Raw genomic sequence first — 24,779 nt, 5'->3', positions numbered from 1 at the left:
CAGTACACACATCACAACTCACTTATTTTCTCCCCATTCAGGCACATTGCCAGTTCAATGTGCTGAGCCACACCTATAATGCACTACTCTATCCGGCCCACCAAGCTCACACACCATCAATGCTTCAAACAAACACTCATGGTCCTCTGGTGTGCATCACTTGCATTCACCCCCACCCCCACCCCCAATATTCATTTGTACAAGACAAGAGGTAGGGTGGTCTCTAACGTGGTAACAGACACTTGTGTGATCTCATCCCACACATCAAGACAGCTGCTGATGTCATTTCATGCTAGTGACTGTTCACGTGGCTCTTCACATGATTGTACTTGGAGGTACTTTTCACAGTCCACACCTGGATCACCTCTAAGGTGAGGATTTAATCCTCTGGCACCCCATTCCATTACTTTACATGTCAGTTTTGGTTGCATAGGCCCGAGACAGACACACTAGCCTCATGGTGCAAGTTGGTCCGAATTGTCACAGTCAGGTTGGGCAGCTTTCAAATGTCCATGCATGATGTGCTGCTCCAGTCCAGGTTTTTTGCTTTTAATTGTGGTCCTTGCAGTCCTGGTCATTCATGCTACACATTCCACGACAAGTCCCAGTATACAAAACAGAACCTGGACTGGGAAAGCACATCACACATGGACCTGATGCATTTGGCAGGGCTGGACTGGGCTGTACAAAATGTAACTGGGCAGAATGATTTACATTTATGGGATTTATCAATGAACATGTGAGAGATTCCTGCCCTTTTCCTTTCACACAGTCCAGTGCAGTGCAGGAACGTAGCTTGCTGAGTTTCACTGCATGAAATGTTTACCATAATGTCTGTTATTGCCACTTACAGAGTAGATCTTCCTGGTCATTGAATCCAGCAGTATCATGTCCTGTAACTCCTGCTACCAACTCCCCTGGTATGGCTGATGTCACCTCTTCCTCAAAGAGGTCCAGAAGCTCCTGCTTCTCAGGTCTGCATTGCAGCTCTCAGGTTCTTTGTCAGTTTATCCTTGGTCCTGTGCTGATAGCCATGCCATTACTTCTTGAACTATGAAACTCTCCTTTTAGTTTGCCCTACACTGTTTATCTTCTCCAACATGGACTGTCAAATAGCTTCTTTCTTCCCTGATGGCAATTTGGAGGTGACAAAGAGAAGGTGTCATCTCTGGTATCAAAGTTTGATTCTCCTTCTCACTCCTCCTCTTACCCTGGGGTTCTGACTGAACATCCTGGCTGGTGTTGGGGTTGTTGTCCTGACTTATGCTGCCTGCTCCATTTCTTCCTTTTAATGTGTTGGAAAGTTTTTTTTTGCAATGCACTGCATTTTGAGGGTTTTTTGATACACAATGCACTCCAATTTGATGCAAAGCTGCACGTAAAGATTGCTTTATGACCGGCAAAGCAGCTTAGCGTCACTTTGGCAGCAAATGCGTCATATTTCTACGCCATTCATCCCGCAGAAGCGCCAATATTTTTGAGGCACCTTGGGACCATACAACAGAGTGCGCCATACCCTAAATAATGCTCACCCATGTCATTTTAAAGTGTCGTACCACAGCGCAACCTTTTCTGATGCATCACTGATGGTTCTCATAAAAAAGTCCCCAGATTTGTAGATCGTCTGTCTATTAATTTGGCATTTTCTCTGTTACAGCCCTCTTTTAAATTAGTCCTAGGGTCTTTTCCATGAATATGTACATAACTATGCACCTTCCCATTACAGATGATTTTATGTGGCACTTTTAATTTGATTTCTACGCATCTGTGTCATCGATTAAAGCTTAAAAAACATTTTAAATAAAAATTGCACAATAATCCTAACTCAATACCACCAAACAGAACTATCTCAACTATATGATACTGTCCGTGTGCTTATGAAGTTGTATTTTTCCTTTTTATTAATGTTGAAGTACACAAACAAAGCATCACATAATAAGTTTAAACCAACAATATATTTTTGCAGTTTTTTTGTTAGAGGAATTTAAAGTTAATAACAATCTGAAACATCGTTTCACAAATTAGAAGCCAGGTAGGTCAAAGGGTAGAGCTAAACTATAAGAATTGGTGATAGAAAATTATTAGAAAATGTATCAATATAATTTTACACGTGGGTAGACAGCATGCATGAGCTGCCTCAACAGCTACGTGATGCTGACTACTATTAGAACAGTTTATTTTATTGCTAGTATTGCATCAAAGAACTTTCCAGTTATGCTGATTTCAATACCCCTAAACCCAGCTGCAGTTAGGAGATTCCTATATTCTGAAGAAGTCCTTTCTTTGCCTTCGGTGTAAATCAGCATGTTCAAGGAGCTCATCTGGGCTGTCAGCGGACCACTTTTGTCTTCATTCACAATGGCTTCCACCAGGAGTATGCCACCATCTGCAGATAAACAATATATTATCAGATTTCCTGTCAATAAGTTGTGCGGCATTGGAATTTGGAACTGAAATATTTGTGTCGGGGAATTACCACATCCAAAATAAAGAAAAGTATTTAATTAAGGCAGCTCAAAGGATATTATGTATGAACATGATGACATTTTATGAATTATTAAACAGCTTTCAATTTTTAGTGGTGTCTCCTTTACAGCATCCATTTTAGGACATTGAATTCCTCACTCCTTATCAATCACTCTTCACCCCTCATTCCTTACTTCTTATCCCTATGCCTCACCCTTCATCCATCATCATTCCTCAGCCTTCACTCCTAATTCTTTCCATTTTCTCATCCCTATATCTCATCTATCATTGAACATTCATCACTCCTCATTCCTCACTTTTCATCTCTTATCCCTCACTTGTCATCTCTCATTCCTCTTTTCTCATCTGTATTTCTCAGCCATCATCCCTCATCCATCATTCCTTGTCCATTATTACACACTCATCATCTCTCACTCTTCTTACCTCATCGATGATCCATCACATCCCATCGTCCCTTATCCATCACTTCTCAGCCATCATTCCTTACTTCTCTTTCACACTTCTAATCCCACATTCGTAACACAGTCACTCTTCATCCCTCATTCCTGACTTCATGTCCCTGCTTCTCATCCATCACCCCGCATTCTAATTTCTTACTTATTTTTCCTACTTATCCCTCATCCCTTATCAATCACCACTCATTCCTCACTTCTCACTCCAGCTTCTCAAACATCACATATATAATGACTCATCTATCACTCCCCATACTTCCTTGTCCCTCATCCATCACACTTCAAGCCTTATTCCTTACTTCTCATTTACCAACCCTTATATATCATTCTGATCCCTCATCCATTATTCATCTTCCCTCATTTGTATTCCCTGTTCATCATTCAACACCCATCATTCTCATTCCACATCCTTTTCTACCCCTCATTCATCATCCTTCCTCATTCATCCCTCATTCTTATTCATCATCTGCCATTCATATTCCTCACTTATCATACTTCATCTACTATCCTTATTGCTCAGCCCACCTCTCTCAGTGTTAGTCATCATCCTGCAGTCATGATCCACCATTCTTATTTTTATCCCTCGGCTACCATAGTAATGTTTTAGTGTTCTAAATCCCACATTCACCCTGATTGGTTAGCAACAGCCAATCAGAGGTATTGCCATGGGCTTCATTTTATTGGGCTATCCTCTGAAAGAGACCCTTTTCATCTGCACATGCTGGCATAGGATAGAAGAGAGGAAATCCCACTATGTTGGCGTGTGCGTGCTCTCAGGTAAACCATAGCTGTATAACATCAATTTGATTTGGATACGTGTTATTCTGTTTCCACTGGCCTCTGATAAAAGCTCCGACTTGTTTGGGGCTAGAGACGGGCCTTCATGGTTTGGGTCATGAATCAACACTCGAAGAAAGGGCAATATGAGTTTATACTGAACCTTATATGTTTTTAGTGGTATATGTAACATAGCAACGTGTTTCAGTTGGATGTTGTCATTACTAGTGAGAGTGTTTTTCCCTTGCGGTTTGCATATTTCTGGCTTGGCTTGGCAGAGGGAGGGACTTAAGAGTTGTGAGGTTAATGATTGGATGCATGCATTGAGGGACAAGTATTCAGAGTATCAAGAGAGTCTGGGTGAGATTTGGAAAGTCTTTGAGGAAGAGTAGGACACCACTATATGGCCACGGTTGGCAATGGTAATCTCAGAATCTTACTTGGAATGTGAACGGCTTAGAAAATCAAGTAGCCCCAAATACCCTTTTTCCTTCAGGAGAGTGCTGGGGACTGAGTGTAGATGCCCGGAAAGTGGTCAATAGATGCCCCTCAGATATGCAGGATCCTTTCGGGGATCCGGGACAGTGGCGATACTGACCAAAAGGAGGCATCATTTTAAGAATACTAGGAAATGGTAAGACTCGAGTAGCACAACTGTGGGGACAGAGGAGACTTGAGATACACAAGGCTGTTGTTAAAGTCTATGCTCCCCTTCACCTGCAGAAAAACACACTGGTGAAAATAGGCCAAATATCACTGGAATCTGGGGATATCCGACAATAGTGGAGGGAGATTTAAACGATATCATGATACCAGATTTTGATACGATGAAACCTGTGACAGGTAGAAATCCACAGCACACTTACTTGTCACAATTCATCAGAACAATGATGCTGATTAACCTGTGGAGACTGTAGCACCCAATAGACAAAAATAAAACATTTTCTCTGGGGAACAGAGAACATTCTCCTGACTAGACTATTTATTTTCACCCGTGGCTGGGACTCCCCCGGCTATAGATGCAGAATGCCTAGTATGTGGTATATCTGACCACTCACCACTGCTGACCATCCTGGGCAATACTATGTGGCTAATGAGCTGCTGATGGAGATTTAATGCTCGGGAACTAAGGGACCCAGAAATGGTGAAACAAATATGGAAGGACTCAACACTGTGCTTTGAGGAGAATAAAGACTTGGTTGATTCCCCTAATGTGGTGTGGAAAGCCCACAATGCAGTCCTGCATGACAAACTACAAATACTGGCAGTATGTAAAAAACAGGCTAAATTGGAAAGACTCTTATCCTTGAAGAGCGTGTCCTAGCCCTTAACTTCATGTTAATACACCACACCACCAGAGGCAAATAGGCTTAGAGCCTGATTACGAGTTTGGCAGTGCAGTGCTTGGTCCGCTGCACCGCCAGACCCATGCTCAGGCCGCCCACCAGATGACAAGTTAATCTCGTGTCTGGAGGGCTATTTTTGAAATTACCACGGAGGTGCCTTTAAAAACAGGCAACGCAATGGGAACACCGAAAACAGTCCCTGCACGGCATGGACTGTAAAGTCCATGCTGTGCAGGAACTGGTGTGCGTGCACACAGTGGGGCATATCTTGTGAAATGGAGGAGGAAGTTATCCCCACAGTAATCAAGGCAAAAATGACACTCCCAGCTGGAACTGGAGCCCTGTGTCAAGACCTGGGTCCCCCATAATGACCACCCCCAAGAAGGAAGATATACTTATGGACAGCAGTGCACGAACCATACCCACAACAGACAATGACATTTCACTTCAACACTGGGACCCATCGGGTCATAACAACATAGACCCGGCCACCTTTACATCCTGAATAGTGTGTGCCATAACAAATGGAAGACTGGATATGGAGCCCGGGCTCAACGGGCTGCCACAAGCCTTATACAAACAAGACATCCTGTTTTGGGCAGAACTACTGTTAACAACACTATTTGACTGCTTTCAGGCGACTGCGCAGATCGCACACTCATGCCAAGGTGCCATAATACACCCGATCTACAAAGGAGGCATAGGATCAGATCTAAAAAACTGCGGTTTGCTAGCCCTCCTCGACAATGACGCTAAATATTATGCTAGCCTGTTGCTGGAAGACCTAACATAATGGGTGGAACAGAATCGGTTAATCCCCTTCAATCAAAAGGTTTTGTGGCTAAATCAGGGACTCTATCCAACCTTACGGCAATAACAGTCCTGACGGACAAAGCAACAGCTTCAAAATCTTCAATACATTGCTGCTTTGTCGACTTCAAGGCGGCGTTTGATTGAGTGCCAAGGGATTTACTGTGTGCCAAGCTACGGAGATGGGGGATAACCGAGCCCCTTTTGGAGGCCATAATTCAGCTCCAATCAGATACATGGATCCACAATAAACTGAACAAAGGAGCTCATATTTCCAGGAAAATAAGGACATATTGAGGAATAAAGCAGTGGTGTGTGCTGTCCCCCCTGCATTTTAATTTATTGATTGCAGATTTATCACAGTCCCTCAACGTCATCAATAGTCATTCCCCAAAAATAGGTGGCACCTGGATCAGTAACCTGCTGTATGCCGGTGATCTCGCCCTTCAACGCCTTCTTGACCAACTGTGTATCTATACAACTGCCAATAAACTGGAGGGGAATCTGATCAAAACCAAGGTTGGGACATATGCACGGAGAAAACATCAAGGAGGAGGATAGCCCTACAGCGCCAAACGTATCACGATGGAACAGTCCTACAAATACCTAGAGGTTCACATTGACACTAGATGTTCCTTCCTGATACAATAACAAGAGGTCAGTGCAAAAGCCCTGATGCTACAGGTGAAGCTATCAAAACTAGTGAACCAGTTACTGGGCCCAAGCCTGTCCCCGTTAACAGCAGTCATAAGGGCAAAAATGATTCCCTCTTTAGCCTATGACCAATATTATGTTAGGAAAAGAATACAGCTTGTTGAATAAACTCATTGCTAAGATTTATAAGTGTTAGAAATGGGGGTCTCTAATTGGCAATGGCTGGCCACTGTCCACGTAGGGACCCTTCTTCCTAAGTCAGAGTAAGTGAGCTACACCCTTTGATAACCCCTGCTCAACCCTGTGGTAACGTAGCACGAGCAGCTAGGCTTATCTCAGAGGCAGTGTGTGAAGCATTTATGACCATACACAGTAACACGGTGAAGAACATTACAAAGGGACACCACACAAGTAATTATAGAAAAATAAGTATCTTTATATATAGATTTAACACAAGACCAATAACGGTAAAAAGCTACAATACTCTAAAATAGGATTGTGAGAAGGTTGCCTGATATATGCTGTCCACTAGTTCTAGTGGGCAATTTGTATCAGTCAAACAACCCCTTATGGTGATAGGTTAAAGACAACCTTTATTGAAAGCTATCCTAGTGATAGCTATGGAGAGCTGCCTTCAGACTAAGTCTTGAAGGAATGTAAAGCAGCTTGTTTTACCAGTCTATAATCTCTTGAATGATCAAATGAAAGGACAACCACACCAGGTACATATATAAAATATATGTATTTAAGATCAAACACACCCCTCTAGTCTTTTTATGAGACTGGAGTTCGAAGTACTTAAGTTACAAGTGAGCAATCATCAGTAATAGCACAAATACACATTTGGGCCCTAGGGGCGTACCAAACCATATACCAAAAAAGTGGTATAAGAACCACGACTGAACTAGACACCAGGCCTAGAGCCTGTAGAATCGCTGGGACCCCAAGGAACTACCCAAGGTAGTGACACAAGGGGACCCACGGGGACTGTATGCAGTGTGAGAACACAACCGCAGGTTCCCGTTATCCTCTATGGGCAATGTCGCGGTTGGAAATTTAAAGATTAGGGACACTTAGAATCGAGTCAGGACCGAACCCTTTTGGACTTAAGAAGTTCTAGGGCTAGCACCCGCGGGAGCACCGGAATGCTCGAGTTACCTAACCCAGGGAAGCCGGGTGCATATGTGTCTTTTGGTGTCGGGTTGCGTCGTCGATTTCAATGGGAGCCTGCAAAGAACTGCTGCTGCCGTGAAGAGGAGAAGTGTCCAAAGAGATCCAAGCCTGGATCGAGGATGGAAGAAACCTGAAAGCAGAGGGGACAGAGTCTGGGTCACTAGCCAGAGACTCGGACAGGATGGACCAATGCCCACAGATGTCGGGTGCTTCAGGTGAGTTGATGGGTGTCTTGACTCTTCAGCCACGAGGTCCAGGAGGCGTCGACGAAGTCCACGAGCCGGATTTGAGCTGTCCCACAAAGTCTATGGAGTGCTGCTTTGTCGGTGACCAGAATAGACCCAACGAGCCTTGGCAACGGCAAGTCACTGGAATTCAGAGAAAGGACTGTGGTGCAGACCAGCAAGGTCTGAGGGACTCACCCAGCGAGGGTAAGTCAGGGCACATCTGGGGCAACCAGAAAAGCCCAAGCAGAAGAGGAGTTGCCTTAGTGGGAACCTGCTAGCCAACGGGCTAGTGATTGTGAAGGAGCCTCGAGCGGTCGCACTTGAAACTGGCCCACGGGTCACTCGTGGAGTGGCGGCTAGCAATCTTCCGTGCAGGAGGTGCTCAAGGCTGGGGCTACTCGGAGCCCAAAGCACAACTTCAAGGAAGCCCAGGAAGATGCTGTTGCTGCAAAAGATCACGGTGTCCAGGGGTCACGGTTCCACGTCACCCACGATAGCCACGGGCCTCAGCTTTGCTGTGGACTCAGGGTAGCCTCGGGGAAGTCTGGAAATCCTCCTCTGGTGATGCAAAGACTTTGGCATCCGGCGGGAGCTTCAGCGATGCAGACTAGTCAGTTGCTTCTTTGGTGCCTGCCAAGCAGGGGAGTCACTCCTTGACCCCAAGGGAGATTTCTTCTGTCTTCTAGTCGTGATAGATAGTCGAAGGTCCAGGATATATGATACAGAGTTTCGTCCAGGGTAATCTAAAGTCTCAAGGACTGGGTTCCCATACTTATACTAAGTTTCGGGGTTGGACATACTCTAGGGACCCACCTATGGGAGGGTTTGGAAAGAGGGGTGGTTACACCCATTTCCTTTGTCCAGTTTTGTGCTAGAGCAGGGGCAGGTAGCCCCTGCAACCGGTTTGAACTGGACTATGCACAGGGACACCAAGTGTGCCCCCAGTGCAGGACTTCAAAGCACCAGTGAGTTCTCCCGCCCAGCCCCAATACACATCTGCCTGTCTGGGGAGGTGGTCACACCACCCCTTGACAGGAAACCTATTGTCCAGGTCTCCCCTGCCAGAGTTTTGGTCAGCAGCAGGAGGCCAGACCCATGTCTGTGGCAGAGGCATCCATTTTGTGATGCCAGGGCTTAGAAAAGTCCTAGCGGGTTAGACCAGTGTGAACATGTCTCTCCCTCTAGAAGGGTGGAATGCTAACCCCACCAGCAGAAATGGCGGGGGGTAGTATTCCAAAGTGTTTGACACCAAACACAACATGTTTTGATGCAGCCATTCCAAAGTTAGCATTTACCGCGAGGTTATAATGCACTTATAGAGTATATGGTATGGCTGTATCCAGTGCTTAATTTGTAAAATTTGAAGTGCAGGTGCTCAAATCTTTGTCGGAGGCCACACCTACTTTTCTTTGGCTCCACCCACTTCCTCCACTGGCTCCACCCACTTCCTCTATTAGATCCACCCACATCCTCAACTGGCACTGTGAAACGTCAGATGAATTTCAGCAAGGGAGCCTGCCTTCCTCATTATAAGGTTTTGATAGGAGGTTCCCCTGCCCTGTGAACATTTTGAAAAAGATTAATTCAAAAGTGCATTTAAAGCACAATTTTGGAATAAATTAGATAAAATCACTAATGCATTGAACAGGGACAATAATTCCAGTGCTCTATGTGCTGATTTGGGGAACGGACAATACCGGGGTAGGGTATGCCCTTTTTAATAGTCCATGCCTGACACCCTGCGAGTTCGTAGTGGGAAACCACTATGGTATGGTAACAGAATATGTTGTCCGAATATAATGCAGGTAAGGAAATAGACCCCTTGCTGATGCCGGCTTGATATAAAAAAAAAATAACAGACATAGTTGATGTGCAGTGGGCCCCTCACACCTAGACCAGGTGTCTGTGCACTAGTAATGCCGGGTCTGGTGGCTTAGTGGACTAATGCGCCCACTACAGGGGCCTGTGTTCAACCACATTGCCAGAGCTTCAAACCCCACTCCTTTCATCCTTCCAAGGTCGATAAAATGAGTACCATTGAGTTGGTAACAATAAACATCTGTTATTCAGCTCCAAGATGCCCTTGGGTGAGCGTGCGCTTTACAAATACACATGTTAAGTTATGTAACAGATGTGTCCCTGCTTACTGATCGTCAAGGTTCTCATTTTACCCGTCTTTCCCTCTCTCCTGCCTATCTTTATACCTCCACCCTCTCAGCTTCTTCCTCCTTTTCACTCTCTCCATCCTATCCTCTTTTTCCGTCTCTCACTTCCCTCCTCTCTCTCTTACTAGGTTCTCATTCATCTCCGTTCAATATGACATCCTTATTTCTGGACCCATTCTCTTGGTCGTTTTTTGCCCCTTTTCCTCGTCTTTATCTTACTTCTGATCCCTCCCACCCAGTATCTCCTCTTTCCATTCAGTCACTTATTCCGCTCCTCCTCTCGTTTCTATATTTCACCCCCTCATTTTCCTTCGTTTTTTCTCTTCTCTATTTTTCGTTTTTCCTCTGGTTCCATGAAATGTAAACATGGAACTAACAAGGCCACCGTCACGCTGCGTTAAAAAAAGAAAATCTGAGCGGGAGGCCTTTAAAATAACTTCAGCAGGTGCAGGGCAGGATGGGCGCACACTTGGCAGATGCCCCCGAAACCTGATTGTGACTCAGGAAACCCCAACCTGGCAATGCATAGGCGATGAGATTAAGATCCAGGCAGAGTCTAGTACTGACATCACCCTGCGCTCTAATGTGAGACTGCCGCCACATGTAATGTCGCTAACTTTACATAAAAATAAGCGCTATAATGAAAATAGGGTTTGCACTTTTCCACGCACGTATGCATCAAACCGTTAATCAAGACATACTTGCTTCAGAAGCTTATGTTAAAAAACAAAAATGAAATAATTACTTACTGCCTTTTTAGGTCTCGCGAGCCAAAGGCTCGAAAGAGACATTTTATATCTGGGCTTTTCAAAGTGCTGCCGTGGCCTAAAGCTACAGTGCACGTGAACGTGCACGCGCGCAGCGCCATGTGTATTTCCTCCGTAGCGATCGTAATCACGATCACTTTCACTTTCGCGGGCTCCTCTGTTGCTGGCATTCCCCCCTCCCTTCTCGCCCAGCCCTTCTTGTTTTACTTACTTTTCTTCCTTTTCTGGCAACTCAGAAGCTTGAGGGCAGCAGCAGAGCAGGAATCTAGCAGTGGACATTAAAACCAGCAAGTCATGATTCCTAACTAAGATCCAGAAAGAGCAGCGGGACCAGGTTTAAAAAGATGACCCATTTCAAGTCTTCTCCTAGTTTCTTGATAGGACTTTAAGCACACTTTTGAGGATCATGCCGCTGGGACACTGTTAAGGATCTAGCGCTGCTACACTGCACTTGTAAGTGGAGAGAATTACGCTTCAGATACATATATAATCCTACTATGTTTTTCAATTAGATAAAATACGCATCTCTCTTTTACTGGATTACAAAGAAAAAATACAGACGGTCAAAAATATATTTTTTACTTTGAAGAATCTTGGCATATTTGTACATAACACGTACTGCAACTTACGTCATGTTGGTGATTTAGAAAATATGCCAGTGCAAGTTAGGGGTAAAACATTTTGGGGGGAGCGACTCCTATTTTAGAGCCAGGCCGGACCCCGGGCTCGTCTCACCCCATGAACAGTCCGGCTTGACCACTTCTAAGGCACGCTGCCTGGCAGTGATTGATCAGCGGTATAACAGATCCGAAATACTATAATTTACCTGTCTGCAGCATCCCCTTCAGGATTCCATATGCCATCTTCCCTGCCCCGATGAAGCCAACAGTCAGTGCATCGCCTCCGTCCTCCATCGCTGCTCCTGCCCTTCACTCACCGAGTGCTCCTTTGACTGATCTGGGATGCAGCACCTCGCACAGCTGCTTTTCTTCCGTGTCCTTATGTCAGTCTCTTTCCTGGACTGGGATCTATTTGTCCGTACATGCTGATACCGGGTTTCTTTGAGTAGTGTTTTTTCTCTGTTGACTTGTGTTGTCAGCAGTTCCTGCGAGACTTTACTTTAGTTTCTAATGATCGTTTTTTTGTTGCTGTTTTATATAGCGCGAACGCGACCCGAAGGTATTGGAGCGCTTTACACAAGGACACATTCCTTATTTGGTAGGCACGGAGATATTAAGTGGTTTGCCGAGGCTCGAACCGGGTCAGCTCCAAAGTCGGCAGCTCGAGCCCTAAAGCCACATCCGTTCACGTGCTTAGTGTTCTGAAGTCTTTCTTCGATGTCTGTTTTGATTTTAACTAAGCTCAGATAGGGTGCAAAAGTAAATTCCGACTTGTTCGTTAACGAGGTCATGCAAACGGCTGTATTAGTGGTTTACAGTCCAACCGGCTGTTGAAGGAGGGGAGATGTAAAAGCAGCCACTGGGGTTAATAATATTCACAATTGTTGAGTTGCTGGCCTCTCGTGCGTGCTAGGTCGCCCTCCCCCCCCGCAATATATTAAAACACACTCCGACACATGATGAAAAGTGCTTCAATGCCCCACATAGGGGTAGTAGGCGGTATATAAATGCTGCAATACAGTACCACCACGGTAGCAACAGGAGAATATTAAGCACAAATATTGTTTTCTGACATGGGTTGATCCTTTAAAGCAGGGGTCTGCATGGTTGGGCTGCCCAGTGATTTTGATCGAGTTCATTTTATCCTGAGGTTAAGGGCTCTGAACTTTGAGAATTACTCCTTTATGTGTAATTGATTGAGTTAGTCTATTAGCAAATACAAATAACGTTTTGAAATGGGCTTCCTGCATCCTGATGGTGTCCATGGTCATTAAAACGTTAAAAGTTTGAGATCTAAGGTGCCACTTTAGCAGCAGTATTTGCTCGCTATAAAAATGCTAGCTAACATATATACATATATGCAAAGGCACAGTAGCTCATGCGTTCCAGGACTGCAGTATATTTGCCCCGTTGTGCAGCCAGAATATGCCCTTTTGCCAGATGCCCGTCATTCCCCTATTTGACTGACACTTCCTCTGGTAGTAGTCCTTTCTCTGTGTCTATGAAGTGCACGTGCTTTGTATGCGGCAAAGAACTTCCAGCGCACACGATTACGTAGTTGACTTGTTTGCATATATCCATGATGCTCTGTGATTTTCATAAAGTAGAAACGGCAATCTTTTTCTGCAGCAGAATGTTTTGTTTCTGATTCAAGTGAACTCCTTTGTGAAAAGCAACAAAGAGGAAGAGTATAAATTGCAACCATTTATATCTTTGAAGCACTCTAACTTTCAAATTTGATGAAGTTAAGCCTTTATATACCAGCTTGCTCCGTCCTAAGTTTGTGCTCGCTTCGGCAGCACATATACTAAAATTGGAACGATACAGAGAAGATTAGCATGGCCCCTGCGCAAGGATGACACGCAAATTCGTGAAGCGTTCCATATTTTGCCTTTTGATGATTTTTTATCTACAATCGAAACCCACTAAACATTCTTATTTGTTTTTTACTTTAATTTATTTACATTTTTCCAAATTGAATTTAATGATATTAACATCGACGTGTTACTGCAAAACTAAAATAATTTCCACACAACTGATGTACTGTGTGTTTATATCATCCAAAAGTTCTATTAACTGCATCATTACGATGTGATTTTTTCCCCACTCATGTTCATGTTCTCATCGCTCGCAGTTCATGGACCACACTAAACAAACTATGGTGTAGAGGTAGGCGGCTAGAGCTCCTCTTGGGCTTCAAACCCAAAACGAGCCGAGCCTTCATGTGGCTTCTGTCTGCCACTCATGGTGGAACGTCCTGTGCCAAGAATGAACGAAAACGCAATAAAATATGCGATTTAAAACAGGAGAACAGTAGCCATTTAGTGCCTGAATTGTACACTAGGCAACAAGCATTTGCAATGCAATAGGTCTCGCATTTACACCAGTTTAAGCTATTGGCATTGTAAATGACAATGCCTTTTATTTATGTTCAAAAAACAAAAATAAAAGGCATTGTCATTTGCAATGCCAATAGCTCACACTCGCGTAAATGCGAGACCTATTGCATTGCAAATGCTTGTTTCAGTTTTATTTATAGGCCTCCTGCTTGCTTCCTTCGATGACTAGAACTGCAGCTGCGCAGTACACTGGGGCATGCGAAAAGTGCAGACCCTGATCTGCATTTGTCCATACAACTTGGGAGGAAGTACTTGATGATTCAACGCTAAGGAGGGAGGACGGGCCTGACGTCACCATGCCCAGGCAGTTTATGGCTGTGTGTGTGTGCCATCCTTGTTCCTCATGAGAAGGCGGGAGGCCCCGCATACAAATTTAAATATTTTACAGCATGGCACGCTCAATCAAGCACCAATGACTGAATCCAGGCAGGCATGGATTTATTTACAAATTTACAAAGTCAAGCAACAAGGGCCTCCCTGCACGAGCGCGTACTTTTCATAGAGCAGTTTCTTTCGAGAGCCATCCGTTTTCTATTCACGGGGACCTAAAAAGGTAAATTAACTGTCTCATTGTCATCCCCTGGGAATAACTCCTAAATAAAAGTCCCACAGCTGGTGTTGAAATATTTGAACCCGGTATAACACATGCTGTAAGTAACAAAGCACGGAGTTACTACTCCTTGAAAAAAATTGATTTATTTACCCCTCACCGTAGCATGCAGCTCCAGCGAGATTCCAAGGCTCCGCCTCTTTCATGAAAATACGACCCGTGCGCCTTTCACGCAGAGAGCGCGAGCTGCACGTCGCTTGTCGATAATAAACGCTGCGGTCCTTTCACGAAGGATGAACGCGATGTAAAAAATAATAAACGCACACCTACCTTCCCAGAAGAACAAGTTAAAGTGTAACTTCCTCAGAGCTTGCCCTATTTGAATGTGAGGGTGGTTGATGCAGAGCAGGAGGCTTGTTAACTATTCCAACTCCACCCTTGGAATATTTTGGGGACAGTTACAAATTTACTAGATATTTTCCGAACAGGTTGCAAAGTAGCAATTTCGTATCGCTACTAGTCTTACCAGAAGGGCCCCCTGAAGGTCAAACACGAGCAGTGCTGTTGATGCAATATCATCTATTCACTGGAGAGACCGATATCGTGTATAGACCCGGCCCTAAGAAATAAGTGCCGGTGCTAAGCACCGGAAAGCACCGGCACAAATTAAGCACTGGCTGTATCACAGAACAGCTATAAGGAAGGATTTCTGAAAGCTGTAGAGGGGCTCAGCTCATGTGAGGTTCCGTGAAATCTGAATCTGCGCTATAAATATCATGGTTCCGTTACGATTTTGGTAACAGCGAACCGTAACTAGTGAGTTTGGCTAGTACGTGTGTTTTCGTCACATTACACCAATGGATTCACTGCGTATTTAGGGTTTTCGTTCCAAACCCTGGGTTCCATTTTGCGCATGGTAGCCATTTTGTGGTTGCCCTCACATAGGCCGATGACTGTGGTTAAACAAGCTGTTTAGTCAAGTGCACTTTAGCTCGAGTTTGTGCTGACTCCTACATGACTTGAGTGAACTGACCCCGTTGCCTGAGGCCGACCCTGCCAAACCCGTTCCCGCCCTGTAGGAGAGTAGGGTCTGCTATCCTATGGTCACACCAAATTTTTGCTTTTTGCTTCACTGGTTTTTGACATATTGAGGCTGTGGGCCTGCCAATCAGACCCCCAGCCTGCTGTTCTCTCTACTAAATTTACACTATGCACCCTAGGTGCATAACCAATTGGAAGTGGATCACCCTGTGAGCCCCTGTACCAGTGTACACTAGGTACCCAGGGCATTGGTGTATCTAAGGCCTGCCAGGGGCTGAAGCATGTATTATGCCACCCCAGGCTTGGCCTAACAAATGTGACACAACTGGCTGATCACTCAGCTGGGGTAAGTTGGTGTAACCACCTCTTACTTAGGTGTAGTATACCTATACCTAACCTTAAATGGGACACATGTTAACCTATAAGTCACTCCTATGGCAGGCCTTAACAATCCTGAAGGCAGAGTGCTTGGTTCCATGTGAGATGGTGCTCTGGCATGAGCTGAGCCTGTCTGCAGTGGTCAGAACAACATCCTTCTACTGTTTCCAGATATCGTCATACCATATACTCTTAAGTGCATTATGAACCTCGCGGTTAAATGCTATCTTTGGTTTGGCTTTATCAAAACATGTCGAGTAAGGTGTCATACGAATTGGAATACTAACCCCTCGCCAATTCTGGTGACGGGGTTAGCATTCCACCCTTCTAGAGGGACACGACATGTACAGTACCTGCAACCCGGGTAAAATCAGACATAGCCTCAGCTCCACAAAATGGATGCTGCCACCACAGACACAAGTCTGCCCTCCTGCTGCTGGGAGTCCTTCCAGCTTGGGAGGTGTGGACAAAGGGTTTCCTGCCAGGGGAGGTGCGTGCACCACCCCAGACAGGATTTTGTGTATTGGTCAGGTAGGGCTTGAAAAGAACCAGACATGCCTGAGGCTCACAAGGAGCCTCGGTGCATATGCCAGTTCAAACCGGTCCTGGGGCACACCAGTCCCGGGCCTGGGGCGAGCTGGACAAAGGATCGGGGGTGTAACCACCCCCCCTTCCTGGTCCCACCCTTAGGGAGGGACCTAGCAGGTAGTCCGGCCCCTAGAATCCGCTTAAAGGTAGGAGCTGTGTCCTTTGACTTCAGACATCCTGGAATCAACTTGAAACTAAGAAGAAGACGGGAACTTCGACATTCTGCTGCACAGAAGACTGAAGAAAATCTCCCCTGTGGTCAGGGAGTGACCACCTTGCTAACGCAAGCACCATCCAGCGAATCAACGTCTGCTTTGCCGCCGCCTCCCGCCGGAGCCCGAGCCCAGAGACTGACAAGACCTGGACCTCCAGACCTCTCACCGCCCGATCCACAGTCCCTGAAAAGAGGAGACCCGTGGAGGCACCGAGACACGTGGAGCCAGCCATCTTGAAACGACCACGACAAGCTGACAAGTGCAACAACCGAGGCTCCCTCCAAGTTGTGCTTTGGGATCTGAGAAGCCGAACCCCCGAGCAGCATCTGCACCAAAGGTGAGCCCTCCAGCATCTCCACGATCTGCGTGGGGCCCTTCTGCATTTTGCCACTCGACGCGCCTAACCGGTTGCTGGCCCGCTGGCTAGTGGCCATCTTGGCGACGAACTACAAGAAATACACTGCTGGTCTGGTTGCTCCAGACTGGCCCTTGCTCCCCTCCAAAGGAGCAGTCCCTCTGACCTTGCTGGTCAGAACCATCAGCTTATTTCATCTCCTACAACAATTGCTTTTGCCAAGGCTTGTTTGCTTCAATCAAGTCGCCGACACCGCCGACAGCGAGAGCCTGCGTGGGACAGCTCGTGACCCGACTCCTGGACGTTGTCGACCTTCAGGGACCACGTGGCTGCAGAGACAAGCTACACCTTTCTTCCTGTTTGCACCCGACATCGCCTGGTACCCACCTGGTGCCACGCTGGTCACTGGCTAGTGACTGTGAACACTGTCCCCTCTGCTTACAGGTCTTCGACATCTCTGATCCACTCTTGGATCCACCGCATCTCTCCCGGACCGACCGCCTGCAGCATCTTTGTCCACAGGCTCCACGGAACAGATAGAAGAAACCCGACGCACTTCGAGGCCTATGCACCCGCTTCCTGTGGGTGAGGTAAAGCTGGCACTCCGGTGCCCAAGTGTAGAGAATCATCTCTAGTGTCTCTGTTTCCAATCTTAAGTTCCTAGTCCATCCGGAAGATCCTCTTTGCAGTAACTTTGTACTTTTTACGCACCCATTGAAACCTATGGGAGCACGCGTGTGACTATTTGCTCTGCACACGCAACCCGTGGACCTCCTGGTCACTACCTGAAGTTAGCTCCTTGTAGGCCCAGCGATTCTAGAGGCCCTAGGCCTTTTCCCTTTTCTGTTCGTGGTACTTATACCACTATTTTAGTATATGGTTTGAGCAGCCACCAGGGCCTATCCATATAAAGTGCAACTTCTGTGTATTCTACTGTAATCTTGTTTGACGATTTGTGCTCCTGTGCTCATAAAGAGACTAGGGGTTACTTTGAGAAATAAATACATATATATTTTGAATATATATCTGTGTGGTGTCCTTTCATTGGTATAAAAGGGGGTTGCATTTGGTAAAACAGCCTGCTTAACACGCTTCACGAGTTTAGCCTCAAAGACTGCTTAGCCTACGCTACCACTAGGGCAGCTAGTCCGAAAAGGTTGACTTACAACCACACCATAAGGGTTGCTTGGCATGGTACAAGGTGGTCACTTTAACTAGTGAACATCATATACCAGGCCAACTTCTCACACGCCCGCTAGCTGATCTTGATTAAGGGTCAGAGCACGGGATCTCGTAAAGTTTTATTGCACACAAACATGCCCCATCCTACTTCTATCTGTTTCTGTTTCTTCTTTTATGGTCCATTTACGATATGGGTTGTGGTCTCTTTATCATGGGTCTGTCCGGCTTGTCTAAAGAAGAATGTTGGGATTGTTCGATGATTGATCATGGGCCGGACACCTGAAAGGTGGGTTTTACCGTCATGCGATACTTTTGGTGTGGTTACATGCGATTGGACAATTTGTAAAATAATGGGTGTCTGTCTGGAATGTGATGTTTTTGGCATAAAAAGGGATGACTTGCTTTGTAAATTTGAGCAGTCTCCTGAGAACTCATACCGTAATGACTTCTAGGACTTCTGTTACTGGCTGCAGCCAATAAATTCGATCTCTGATGCCACCAAGAAGTATCCTGTGTCTCTGTATTCTAAGACAGGTGAACCCGAAGACTTTGGGCGTGCCCCTGACGCCGCTGGGTTCTAAATACCCGGTTCTTCAGTTGGCGCCCGACGTGGGGCGACATCAAGCGGTACCGGTCCAAGCCCGAGGATCGAGAGGAACTTCGTGAGGAAACTCTGGAGGAGGGCCCCCACTTCAGCGACCCCTGCATGTCGAAAACGTGGACCGAAGGTCTTTTCCACGAGGTTTCCACCTTCTGACCGCTACGTAAGGACAGCTGCCCTGACTGTCGCCCTGTCTTGGACACCCCCCATTTTGTGTGAAACTTCGTAAGGCGAGACGACCGACGAATCTTCTGGTTGGCGTAGCAGACAACTTGGTTAAGTATAAGTGGGTCGATCCCACTAATTTGTTTGGTTCTTAGTTTTACTTGGTCCTTAGTTTGATCGGTTCTTGGTTTTGCTTGGTCTTAGTTTGGTTCTTAGTTTGTTTGGTCCTTAGTTTTGATTTGAAAATTGCAATTTCCAAAGCCGAGGGTCTCGTATATTTACGAGTGTATCGGTAGAGATAGCCCCTTGAAGTTTGAAGCTCGATTAGTGAGCGAAGATGCCTAATCGTAGCAAATTTGGTACTTGGTTTTGTTGTGGTTATAACAGGAAGCTCCGATTGGAGGATTCGTGTCCGATACCTACCAGTTGGAACTCCGACTTATGAGCTCTACTCTAAACACGGCATGGGCCCCATTACGTTCAATGAAGTATGGGTCCGCTACACTAGGAAAGATGGTGTCTTACGATGGCCCCAACATGGTATTTTTGAAACAGAGATTTTAGACAATTTGGAAGCGAAATTATTTAGGAAGAAAGCCCGGCCGGCAATGTTCGACTCCTTCCGCCTTTGGCGCAAAGAAGCCAGACAACGAGAGATAAAACAAGCTAAAAGAGATAAGAGAGAGAAGGGTGTATCGATAATGCAAGCTGCTAGGCAGTTTAAAGAAGATGAAGAAGTTAAAGCGATTGAGGTGTCAAATAGGCAAAATCATAGGGCTATTGACAAATGTTATCCAGTTTTGTCACCCCCTCCTGTGAATCCTGTTAAGGATGCCGAAAAGGATCCATTAATGTCTTACTTGTTAAAGTCACCTCCCCCTTACGTGCAAGGTGCTACTGCACCGATATTACCGCTTGTTGTACAACAGGTTGCTGGTCAGCCTTTAGTCCCTCCGCAACCCCCTTTTCCTGTTCCACAGTTGGTTCAGGTTCCTCCGGCACCCCCTCTTCTTGGGTTGCCTACTTTACCTTTGCCTGCCTTGACTCAGACTGCTTTGCCTCCTGCTCCTTACTTCGACTTCCTCCACTTCTGCGTCTTTTTCTTTGCCATCGCAAGGTACCTTTTCTCCTGTTCTTATGACTGCTTCCCCTTCTGTTCGTTGGCGAGTAGCTGACACTGTTACTAATTTCCTAACTCCTCTATTTGGGTCGCTAGTCACGACCCCCGTTTCTGATGACAGAGACGTAGTCAGCTCCCTGGTTCTGTGGAGCGTGGAGTGTTGGATTCGTTGGCTCGTAGGTGGTTTACGAATGTTTCTAGGTATGATCCGGGAGCGGTGCTGAATACGTTCCTACAGTGGAAAGAGCCGACGCAGCGGTATGTTTTTGATAGGATGTGTACTTTGCTTCGGGAACAGTGGGAAGATGATGAATTGGAGTTGGCTCCTGTTGGACTGCTTGATATTCAGAGTGAGTTCGCCAAAGGGACGATAGTGGGAGCTGGTGTCGAGGGTGCGGTAGTGACACTTCTTACATATAGGTCTGCACTTCCTCCCCAGCCATTGTTTGAGCCTAATGCCTCAGTTAGAAAGAAGGTACGACAATATCCAATGAGAGAGGTTCCTCCAGTTTGGAGAGAGGGAGACACAAACGCTAATCCACCTATTTTGGCTCATTTCCAAAGAGTTTGGATACATGTCCCTTGGAAGAGAGCTGAGGTTTTGGCTCTTAAGCAAACCTTACCCGACCCCTGTAAGAATCCCGCGGGGTATTATAAGGAGTTGTCCCAGACAGTCGACGCATGCATTATGAATCTAGCTGATGTGGATATGTTATTGGGTAATGTAGTCCCTCAACCATTGTGGGCGAAGATTCGCCACGAGGATCATACAGTAGAATTAGGTGATACATGGGTGAATATTGCGGCTGCAGATGCTAGACAGGTAGGAGGAGCTAAACCTGAGCCTCTAATTGCGGATTTACCCGGTAGAATTATTAATATGATGAAAACGATGATGCCAGCGTTACGAGTGAATTGGGACAAGTTGACAGCATGTAAGCAGAAGAAGGACGAAAGTGTGTCTGATTTCTTCACCAGGTTTGAAGAGACTTTTATAGATCATAGCGGTCAAGATATGAGTACGGAAGGTGGCCAGAGATTGTTCGTAGATAAGTTTGTTTTTCATTTACTTCCCGAACTGTGTAATAAGTTGAAAGATTCCGAGAGTTCTTGGGCTGTCTCTTCGTCGGCCCAGATATTGGCGACTGCACAGTACTACGAGAATAGGGATAAGGATGAGAAAGATAGATTAGAGAAAAAGACAAAAGACTTAAAAACGAAGGTTCTTCTGCAGCAGGCGTATCCGCCTCGCTCGAATCAGCAAGAATCACAGCAACGTCTACAGTTTCAGCAACCTCCATCGTTTCAGAGACTGTCACAGAAACCTGAGTATTTTCCTCCAAGACCACCTTTGGGTCTGAATCAGTGCGCATATTGTAGAGAGGAAGGTCATTATAAGAATGAGTGCCCTGTTTTACGACAACGTGCGAGCGGTATGTTGGCTCCAAGAGGTCGTGGTAGTTTCCAGCAGGTGTCTAGGGGTAGAGGACGTGGCGCGTTCCCCCAGAACGAGCGTTCTTTTCCCCCACAGACGTCTATGAATTATTTTGATCAGCAGAACGTACAGACTGGCAGATCTCCGCAATATTATGTTGACGATCGCTATGTTGAGAGTGAGAGTACTGGCTATAATGATTGCTAGGACAGCCAAGGACAAAGAGAGGGAGTAGTGTCAGTTCCAATAGACCAGGATGGATCTTATGTTGCAGTGGTTACATCGGGTGTGGTAGAGCCTTTTCTTTTGGATACTGGTGCAGCGAAGAGTTCTATCATGCACTCTAAACTCCCTGGCGCACCTTTGTCTGGCTTAACGAATATTTCAGTGGGATTTTCTGGCGCCCCGGTTCGTAATCCAGTTTCTAGTCCCTTGTCTCTTTCTATTGGGCCTTGTGAATTGGAAGCACCCCTTATTCTAACGACAGGTTGTGGTGAGAATTTGTTGGGTCTGGATTTTTTAAAGAGACTGCACGCGACATTGTATTGTTCTCCTTCTGGAGCACACCTTACATTGGGTAAGAGAGTGTCATCTCCCCGATGTATCTGTCTAGAGATCAGCTTCCACTGGAATTGCGTTGTCTCCCTGATACTCTTTGGGCTACTGGTCCTAATGATGTGGGTCTTTTGGGGATTCCACCATATGTTGTGACGCTCAAATCGAATGTTAGATTGCCACGTATTCCCCAATATCGGATTTCGAGTGATGGTGAAAGAGCGCTTTTAGCGATCATCTATGATTTAATTGAGAACGGTGTGATCGAAGAGACGAGAGGTAATGTGTGTAACAGTGCTGTTCTGCCTGTCTTGAAGCGTACTGATTCTTCTCAGCAGCCTGAGTATCGGTTTGTGATTGACCTTCGAGAGGTTAATAAGATTGTTGTGCCCCAGTTTCCTGTTGTTCCGGACATTACTGCTTTGTTGACTTTGATTCCAGCTTCAGCTGCCTGGTTCTCCGTCATAGACTTGAAGAACGCTTTCTTTAGTATTCCAATCGCCGAAGAAAGTAGAGATATTTTTGGCTTCTCTTTGGGAGGACGAAGCTTCCGGTTTAAGTGCGCTCCTCAAAGCTATTGCGAAAGTCCGTCCATCTATAGTCAGGCTTTGAAAACTCAGCTTGATACTTTTGTGTTGCCTGCGGGTGCTGCTCTTATTCAGTATGTTGACTATCTGTTAGTGGCTGCTGGTGATGAGGAAACTTGTAAAGAAACTACTCTTTCGTTGTTACAACATTTGTCTGATTTGCATCATAAAGTGTCACCTTCAAAGTTACAGTACTGTCGCCAAGAGGTGACCTACTTAGGTCATCTCTTGTCGAAGGAGGGAAGAAGGTTGACCCCAGAACGAATCCAAGCGATTGCTCAAATGACTGTGCCTAGTACGCATAGAGAGGTACGCGCTTTCTTGGGTATCACGTCGTACTGTAGACAGTGGATTCCGAATTTTTCCTTGTTGGCAAAACCTTTGTTGGCTTTGACTTGTAAGGAGACACCGAGTCCTCTTCCCTGATCTGACGATTGTCATAAAAGTTTTTCTGAATTGCGTGACGCGTTGTGTTCTGCTCCGGTGTTGGGTACTCCTGACTACAGTAAGCCTTTTACACTCTCTGTTCATGAGAGAGAGGGTTGTGCATTGTCAGTTTTGACGCAGCAGTTTGGTGAGAAGCAGCGTCCATGTGCGTATTTCTCGTCGACTCTGGATCTGGTAGCTAGAGCGTTGCCGAGTTGCTTGAGAGCTACAGCAGCAGCGGCTGTTTCCATCCGACAGTCTGCTGGGTTGGTGATGGATAATACGTTGGTGGTGATGGTTCCACATGCAGTGGATACTTTATTGAACAGAACAAAGACTCAGCATCTTACTAGTGCAAGGTTGTCGGGTTATGAGTTGACGCTTTTGGCCAGTCACGTGCACATTAAACGGTGTAACGTATTAAATCCAGCGACATTGTTGCCGATTTCTGTGGATAGGAATGGTCAAGAACAGCATGATTGCTTTCTTAGGACAGAAGAGGAAACGAAGGGTAGAGTTGATCTAAAAGATACTCCTCTTTCAAATCCAGATGGTACGCTATGGGTTGATGGGTCATGCTACAAGCTCCCGAATGGTGATGCGACTGCGGCATATGCCGTGACGACATTGTGTACGATTGTTGAAACTGCACGAGTGAGCTATAATTCAGCACAAGCAGCGGAATTGATCGCATTAACAAAAGCGTGTGTTTTTTCGCAAAATAAAGAATCGGTAATATCGAAAACACAAATTGCGCCTGGCATTAGCGATTAGCAAATAAAGAATCGCTAAAGAATGCATCAAAAATCGCTAATACCGAAAAGCTTCCAAATCGGTATTTAGCATGAGCAGAATAAGGGGAATCAGAACCAGGAGGTAAAGTTGCAGACACACAAAAAAAAATGGCAAAGTGTACCACAGGTGTAATCAATCCGAAAGCCTTAAAAAATGGGCCTGGAGACCCCGTTTCCTTTTACAAAATGGCAGCCCTCTACGTGCTTGCAAGGAGGATGAGAATAAATGCAGCAGCGCAGGAGGAGGATCCAGGAGAGGGTATTCAGAGTGCGGATTAAATTGCTGGGCCAAAATGAGGATGAAGTATATGACAAGTACCGTCTCAATCATTGCCATGATAATGCACCTAATTGCTGACCTGGAACCACTACTGCAGCACCAGACACGTAGGACCAATGCCATTCCTGCGCACGTCCAGGTCCTATGCAGCCTGCACCTACTGGCGTCTGGAAGTTTCCAGGGGGTCATAGCGGTAGCGGGAGGCGTATCACAAAGCACACTTTCACGCTTCTTCCGTAAATTCATTGATGTCATGCTGACAATGATACATACCCACATCAGCTTCCCCACAACCCCACAGCAGATGGACCACACCAAACATGAATTCTACCAGATGGCCCAATTCTCCCATGTCATAGGATGCATTGACTGCACGCATGTCCCCATCTGTCCCCCCTCAGCCAACGAGTACATCTTCCGTAACAGGAAGTCCTATCACTCCATCAACGTGCAGATAGTGTGCGATGCCAAGCACATCATCACGGACATAGTGGCACAATTTCCAGGGAGCACACACGACTCATATATATTCAGACACAGTGGCATCCACAGGCGTCTGCTCAATGAAGAATTCGGAGAGTGACTCCTGCTTGGTACATACTCATACCTAGTCATTACATCAGTATCACA

At 45.9% G+C, this 24,779-nt stretch overlaps 1 protein-coding gene and 1 non-coding gene across 7 annotated transcripts in view; one reads left to right on the top strand and one right to left on the bottom strand.

Annotated features, from left to right (window-relative positions):
• Positions 1-1,883: 1,883 nt before the first annotated feature.
• LOC146830264 (acetylserotonin O-methyltransferase-like) overlaps positions 1,884-24,779 on the bottom strand; it is an 856,304-nt gene continuing 833,408 nt past the window's right edge. For all 6 annotated transcript variants that reach the window (XM_085604463.1, XM_085604461.1, XM_085604465.1 and 3 more), the window contains one exon: positions 1,884-2,386. In XM_085604463.1, the coding sequence (XP_085460589.1) occupies positions 2,175-2,386 (212 nt within the window). In that variant the 3' untranslated portion in view covers positions 1,884-2,174. The remainder of the gene's footprint in view (positions 2,387-24,779) is intronic.
• LOC146830267 (U6 spliceosomal RNA) lies at positions 13,262-13,368 on the top strand. The gene has a single exon (XR_014961625.1). It is a non-coding gene; the product is annotated as a U6 spliceosomal RNA (small nuclear RNA).

This window comes from Triturus cristatus, chromosome 5_1 (genome assembly GCF_964204655.1).
Source record: "Triturus cristatus chromosome 5_1, aTriCri1.1, whole genome shotgun sequence".
In the NCBI taxonomy this organism is placed as follows: domain Eukaryota; kingdom Metazoa; phylum Chordata; class Amphibia; order Caudata; family Salamandridae; genus Triturus; species Triturus cristatus.
The sequence above is the reverse complement of the archived record's forward strand: the minus strand, read 5'-3'. Positions and strand labels throughout refer to the sequence as shown.